Source organism: Hyperolius riggenbachi, chromosome 1 (assembly GCF_040937935.1).
Source record: "Hyperolius riggenbachi isolate aHypRig1 chromosome 1, aHypRig1.pri, whole genome shotgun sequence".
Lineage (NCBI taxonomy): Eukaryota > Metazoa > Chordata > Amphibia > Anura > Hyperoliidae > Hyperolius > Hyperolius riggenbachi.
In genome coordinates, this window is record NC_090646.1 from 446,037,806 (window position 1) to 446,045,813 (window position 8,008).

The following is an 8,008-nucleotide window of genomic DNA, read 5'->3' on the forward strand; positions in this document are numbered from 1 at the left end:
CATGACACTGCCAGGGCTAAATAAAATTGAAAAAGGTGCGAAATCGCACGCGAAATCGCGGGTAAAAACGCATGTAACAAACGCATGCGTTTTTACTATTAGGCTGCATTTCCACTTGTGCGGTGCGAATCGCCGCGGTAAAAATTCGCATGCGGATGCGAATTTCGCATGCGGGTGTATGCGATTCTTCATACGAAGTCGCATGCGAATTCGCATGGATGCCGATGTATGCGAATTTAACCATGGCAATGCTGGTGTGATTTTCCATTGTTTCTATGCGAATTCGCATGAAAATTCGCATGAAAATTCGCATACCCAAACCGCATGCGAATTTCCTATTAAATACATTGTATGCGATTCGCATAGCGGTATGCGAATTCTGATGGCTTTGCCATCCAAATTTTTTCTGCACAGAAAAATGCAAAGGAATCCTGACAAGTGGAAACAGTCCCATTCACTTGTATTGCTATGCGAATTTGCATGCGAAAAACGCATGCGAATTCGCGATAGTGGAAATGAGCCCTTAAATACATTAGCGGCGATTCGCACGGATTCCCGACGCAGGCGAAATCGTTGGCTCTTTTGTGCGTTTTTTTACCGCTGAAAAAAACGCACCTCAACAACGCTACAGTGGAAGCAGGCCCATCCACTTGCATTACATGTGCGGATCTGCATGCGTTGGACGCATGCAGATTCGCGATAGTGGAAACGAGCCCTAACGTACAATCAAGATTGTATCACTGATGGGCAGGTTGTAAATGTAACCTAAATGTGCCCATTGGCAGTGCAGTCTTGATTACACAATATTTTTTTTATTTTTCCAAGGACTTTACTGAGTAAAGTGCAATTATAAAAAACCCTTAAAAAGGCTACAAAAAAAAAAAACAACAGAAGGCACAGTCTAAAGATGTGATAGCATCCTAGATACAAAACACTGTACATAGGAAACAGAACACAGTAGTATTGTACACATTACACAACTAATTCCACCCACCAACTGCATAGAACAGAGGTGCGTTACAAGAATTAACATGACAGATTCACTCTATAGAAAAAAATATAAAAAAATGTTCAGGTGTTTACAAACTTTCAAGCACCACTTCTAAATGCCTACTATATAACAAACTGAAAATTAGGCTTATGCCCTCCATAAAAAACTTGTTATACTGGAATATATCTCTGAGCTGCCCATGTTATATTATGTGTGTGTTGGGGAAAAAAAAGAAAGAAATAGGCCTCCACACGAATGGACTGTATATATTGGTGCAGTTATCTCGACTTAGTCAATGTATCATCTTCCCACACCTTGAAGTCATATATGTAAATGCCCTTCAAAGTAAGGACAGCATCCAAGAATAATTTTGTATTTATATGGCTGTATTATCTATGTTAGGGTGACAACAGCAACTTGTAACTGTGGATCTACTTCTTCAATTGTCACGTAGTAGCTAACAAAACCACAAATTGCTATCAGTGTTTGGTGCTGTCAACTGGAAATTTACAACCAACAGTCACCACTAGTGATCATGGCAAGTGTAGACCTGTGTCCAACAGACAATTAGTGAGGACGGACCATGAACACCTCCCAACAGCTATACTGCTAAGAGACTGCAGTAAGGCTCGATCAGTAAGGTCATGATGCTATTAGGATGCTAAAAATGATATTAAAGAGAACCCTAGCCAAAGCTCAGGTTCAGAAAAACTTACCTATTATTATTATTTATTGTATTTATAAAACGCCAACATATTACGGAGCTCTGGACAATAAATAGGGATACATACATTGCAACAAGGGGTGACAGACAGAGAGGTAGCAAACGGTTATACAACATAGCACAAGGTTATACATACAATCAGGGTATAAAATGCGGTTTACAGAGTCCCGGCAAAACAAGTACGAGTTAGTCCATGAGAAGGGTGTAATTGTTGGGGTAGTAAAAATAAGAAGGACACACTAAGGGAGGGGGAGGCCCTGCTTAGGCTTACAATCTAAAGGGTGGGGGGACACATAAGGTAGGACTGTGGAAAGGGTGATTGACAGAGAGTTAGAGTGTGGTAGATGTGGGGTAGGCTATTTTAAAGAAATGTGTTTTGAGGGCTTGCTTGAAGGTGTTGGAGGAAGGAGGAAGGAGAGGAAAGCCACAGGATCCTATTGAGGCTTACTATGGTGCTCTCTGGTCCCCAGTTGTCACTTACCAACCCTCTAGCTGATCTGGGCCGCACTCCTCTTCTGGCACCATCGTGGCTGTGCTGCATGGACACTGCCTGTACAGTAGCAGCGTAAAGTGTTTGTTAAATCCTCACTAAAAGCCAAGGCCCGTGTGTGCTATAAGCAGGTCCAGGTATGTCCCCTTACTTGGTCCCCGTACTTGGTGAATAAAGTGGATTCTAATTTTAATTTGGAGAGTCCGTGAGTGGCAATGGGGGACAAAATGCCATGGGAAGCCTGATTAGGATCCAGAGGCTTCCCACTTCTTAGATAAGGATGTGATTTTGTACCCGAGCTTTGGCTCAGGTACATTTTAAGTTATCTCCAAGCTTTGTGTTTTACATTTTTTTTAAAGTAAATACAATTAGAGGAGGATATGGAATTTAAATGAGATATTTTCTGTAAGGCCTGGGCTCCGCTTAACTGGATCCAGTGAATCCTACTAGCAGCCTGTGAAGCCTGCTCTTGCTTTGAAAAGGGCTTATGATTGCAGTTATTACATTTTGCTTTAAAGAGAACCCGAGGTGGGTTTTAAAAATGTGATCTGCATACAGAGGCTGGATCTGCCTATACAGCCCAGCCTCTGTTGCTATCCCAAACCCCCCTAAGGTCCCCCTGCACTCTGCAATCCCTCATAAATCACAGCCAAGCTGCTGACACACAGCTTGTCAGAGCTGGCTGTGTTTATCTCTATAGTGTCAGTCTGCTGCTCTCCCCGCCTCCTGCAGAACTCTGGTCCCCGCCTGCGTCCCTTCCCTCCCCGCTGATTGGAGGGAAAGGACGGGGCAGGGACCGGAGCTATGCAGGAGGCGGGGGAGCAGCCGAGACTGACACTACAGATGTAAACACAGCCCACACAGCATGGCTGTGATTTATGAGGGATTGCAGAGTGCAAGGGGACCTTAGGGGGGTTTGGGATAGCAACAGAGGCTGGGCAATATAAGCAGACCCAGCCTCTGTATGCAGATAACATTCTTTAAACACACCTCGGGTTCTCTTTAAGTAATCAACATTTACATAAAAATGGAACCAATTTCAATTGTAATGAACAGCATCAGTCATTTTCATACAGCTCAAAATTTTTATGCAGAGTCACTAGTTAATGATGAGTATAAATCTGTAAAATTCTGAGTCATTATCATTATGTGGCAGCCTAGACTGGTGACATCCGCGGGGCACCACTAGTCATGCTGCTTGAGTCATGCATCTGTGTTAAAATTATATCAATTAAAGGAACCTGTAGAGTTCAGCATCCCATTTTCTCATGCTTATGATGGTACATTTGCATTAATTAGCATTGCACAAACCATTTCTCGCTGCTTTTTTACTTAACCATTTTATAATGACACTAGGAAGGGGGTGGAAAGGGGTAAATGCTGCACTGCTGGCAACAAACTATTACACTCTTCCAAGGGACCACTCGCGAAAATCTTAACATTTAAAATATACGTAAACTTATACAGAAGTATGTTTCTTCCAGAGTAAAATGAGCCATAAATTGCTTTTCTCCTATGTTGCTGTCACTTACAGTAAGTAGTAGAAATCTAACAGAACCGACAGATTGTGGACTAGCCCATCACCTCATTGGGGATTCCCAGGGTTTCTTTTTTTTTTTTTTTTTAAAGCACTTCGTTAATGGGAGTTGCTCCATCCAACTACCAAAAAAGTGTACAGCGAGCACGGAGTCTGGCCACCATCTGTGTATTAATTATTTTCAGGGAGTGTCTTGCCATGCTGAGATTCCCTCATGAAGAGATGGACTAGTCCAAAACCTGTCGGTTCTCTCAGATTTCTACTACCTGCTTTAAATGATAGCAACATAGGAGAAAAGTAGTCTAATCCTTCATTTTACTCGGAATGAAACATGCTTCATATTTGTATGTGTTTACATATATTTGGAATTTTAAGATTTTCCCAACAGTGGTCCTTTAATAGGGCAGAAGTTTGGACAGTTGTCTCTAAAAAGATTGCTCTGTCCAACCAACAGGAAATGGAAGTATAACAGCTGGTTATTATTACATATGTTTATTGCAAACAGTCCAGACTTGCAATGCACAAACCTTGTGCCTTGCTAATTAATGCAAATATACCACCATTAGCAGAAGAAGTGAGGCTAAACTAGAGCTATAAGAGTATGGAAACTGGCATGTTCGACTTATTTCTGTAGATCAGAGCTAGCTCTAAAGCTGTTAACCTTTAATTCTAAGCTAAAGCCAAAATGTAAGCAGGACCAACACTACACTTCTTGGTGTTCAACCCAATCCCTGAAGCTGCTTTGTAAATGTGACACCCCATTAAATCAAAAACAAACAAAAAACTCTGTCTGTCCTTGCCTAGAGAGCCAACAAGAGTGAATAATGCCTTGCCTGTTCCTCCTGGTCCACTATCAGCATTCAAGGGCCTAAACCTATTCCTTCACTGAGAACAGTGGCACTGTGTAACACAGCTCTGAGCACAGAAAAAAAGATTGATATTGGATGGGGCAACAGTCATATGACCCGTCTTGGACCTGACTTAATGGGCATTTTGTGGGAATTTAAACCTAGTGACCAGCTACAAGGATAGGATGGAGCCTAAAAGAGTAAGGGCCCTTTCACCTGTGTCCGTTGCACTGCATCACAACAGGTAATATTGCAGCGCAATGCAATGATATTCCTATGGGGCTTGCACTTTGAGTACAGTGCAGCGGGTTCCAATGCACTAACGCACAGTATGAAGTTCATTATCGGGGCAATGTCCATGTTTACAATAAGGCTGTATTCCCACTTGAGCTGAGAACGGACATTTTTTTTTGTTCTCTGCTCATTGCAAAACTGACAGTGAACGGCACCTATTTTATATATAGGAGCCATTCACACTTGTCAGTCCAGCTACAGATGGAAACCGAGCCTAATGGTAAAGCATACTTTCAATGTACCGTATGCTTCACTGTATAGTCACACATCTAACGTGCACTCCAACTTCTAAGCACTGCTGCGCTGCAGTGGTACTGCAACACAGCGTGCACAGTTCAAAATGACCCTTATTCTTATTTTGGCCATACCTGGACTCTCTTCATTAAGCTTGCGTAAGCATGTCTAATGCACGTTTATTGACATTCACTTCCTGCATACTTGTTCAGGGCAAGTGCATCACTAAGCAATAGTGCAAAGATATGAATAACAGGTCTGAAATATGAACCTCTAAAAGGGACTATAATGATAGCTCCCTCCCATACTTCTGTCCTGATTGGTTCCCTTTAAGGTTAAAAGTGAAGGTCACAACGACAACATCAAGAATTTGAATATGGTGATGTAACATTGCCATTCAGACTACATACAGTTCCTATAAAAATAACTACTGCAGCAAAACAGAAAATAAATATCAAAACAGATGGCGTAAGATACTGGTTGAACTTTGCCTAGTTAATGTGGAAAAATATTATTTCCAGTCTGTGCACTATTTCCTCAAGGTTAAGAGTCAATGATGTTTAATGGGAGGACAAACATTGGTACATATAAAATGTTTGTGAATGCCTGTGTTTTTCCCGTGTCAATTTACAGTGCTAGTAACCAGTAATAAAAGTGTTAACACAGCATGTACCACTCTTGTAGATATTACCTGTCTGTCAAGGTTAAGATCTGTACTTATCTCCACTGAAAACGTCTGAGGAAAGCAGTGCAGCATACCACCTAATTAAGGTATCATCACTGTCACATTCATGACAGCTCCACTTCTCAAGGCATAAATAACATCACACACATAAATAACTGCATTATTTCACAGCCCAGAAGACAGTCACTGTCCAGTGGGGGAACCTTGGATTTCAGTATATTCTTATAGTAAAATGAATTTAGGCTCATGCTTTATTTTAGTAGTATTCATAAAATCCTGTCGAGATCTTAGAAGAACCATCACAAAGTTTTTGATGAGAAAGAATGACAATGATTGTCACACATGCCCTTGACAAGACAAGACAAAGCTCTGCCTCCTTCCCTTTCACATTATACCTTATGATGCTGCAAGATCTATCACGATATCATAAAATGCCAAAATGTCATAGCTATTTCAGGACCACATCAATGACATACAGTTAAGGATGAACTCAGTTGTAGTAGTCACCACCTCAATATACTTGCTAATGTTTACTAAAACAGCATGCAGATATACCTAACGTATATTCTAAAACAAAAGAAAACAGTGAAAACACACCACTTATTAAAAAAAGAAAGAAAATCAGTGGCAATAAAAAGAAGATAACATACATGCAGGATTGTAAGGTCACAGGAGGAGAAGAAAGTCTGGGAAAAGAAGAGTGGTGATGAGACCAGAACTCTTACCTGACCAAAGACAGAGCTGAGGATGGGGTGCAACTCCACAAATAGAGGCTCCGTGTCCGGATCACTGTCGCTGCTCTTGGTCGGAGGAAGGTCACTGACTTTAGGGGGTGGGGTGGGGGCAACTTCTGAAATCTTGGCAGGTTCTTTCTTCTTTGATCTTTGTTCGTGGCTGGTCTCTGGCTGGTCCTTAGGATTAGGAGAGATCTGTCTGGGACTTGGGGTTTGCTCTCTGGGACTTGGAGGGTAGTCCCTTGGACTAAACGACTGCTGTCTGGGGCTCTCGGGGTGGTGTCGGGGACTAGGGGACTGCTGCTTCGGAGTGGGAGAGTGCCTATGGCTGTGTGGAGCCATGTGCTGATGAATATGAGTGTTTTGATTTTGACCAACGTGAGGCTGGTGAATGATGGGGATCTGTGGATGGTGATTTTGATGATTGGGATGGTGCTGAATGTGACTATGGTGTTCAGCAGCAGGTGGGCTGCTGGAGTGATAGTACCTGGAAGGGTGCTGGTGGGAATAAATGGAAGGGTAGCGATGTGGGTTAGCAGGGTACTGCACATAATGGGGACTGTTGTTCTGGTGCCTGGGTCTCCTTGCTCCCTCCTGCGGAGGTAGTCTCCTCATTATTGGAGGGCTTTCTGTTGTCCGTGGGGATAGTCGTCTCCTATCCCCAGCAGCAAGTCCACTCTCCCGGGGGTGACATAGAGGCCTCCTGAAGCTGGGATCAGCCTCGTGGGGCAGCTGGTACCTCTGGTGGGCTCTCTTGCCCTCCCCCGCACTGAGCATAGAGCTGCCGCTGTCGCTCATCTCTGCAGAGCCCGCTCAGTCCTGCCATAGGCGGCTCAGCAGCTCTCGGAGAGCCGTGCAAGAGTCATGTTCGGCCGTGCGGCCACGTCTGTTCAGCACCACCGCGCCAGGGACAGCTCCAGCAGCACACAGCGTGAATGGGAGGGAGTGGAGAGCTGGAGTGGAGAGGGAGGAGCGGAGGAGAGAGTGGATGGAAGGTGGGTGACACACAGAGAGACGAGGAGGAAACTCCACATCATACCCCCCATTCTAACATGTCCTTTCTCTGCCGCATATGAAGATCAGTATTATTATGCTGCCATTCACACTAATATACCTAGAGAAGGCACAGGGCACACAGATTCATCTCTCTATGGCCGATCAGGTGAATAAATAATGATGGGGATCAATATTTCATATTACGCAGTCTCGTCTTGTGTGCGGCATAACTAATAGCTCATACCATGGTCTTGTCACTGGCTGAATACTGACAAATACCGTGGAGTTAGCAAAATAATTGATTTTCTTTAATGATATGTCAAGTTCGCTTGTGGAGTCAGAATGATGTGCTACAAACTGGATAAATTATCAGCTGATCAAAGAGCTATAATAATCAGCTGTTTGTTTGGTTGCTGCAGGATACTATAATACGTGTTGAAAATTATCTAAAATGCATTGAAATAGGTTAAAAAAG

The 8,008-nt window shown here is 43.1% G+C and overlaps 1 protein-coding gene across 1 annotated transcript in view; it reads right to left on the bottom strand.

The window, feature by feature from the left end:
- Positions 1-7,493, bottom strand: part of CABP1 (calcium binding protein 1) — a 70,738-nt gene extending 63,245 nt beyond the window's left edge. The window contains exon 1 of the mRNA XM_068238684.1: positions 6,529-7,493. Within this exon, the coding sequence (XP_068094785.1) occupies positions 6,529-7,335 (807 nt within the window). The 5' untranslated portion in view covers positions 7,336-7,493. The remainder of the gene's footprint in view (positions 1-6,528) is intronic.
- Positions 7,494-8,008: the final 515 nt, after the last annotated feature.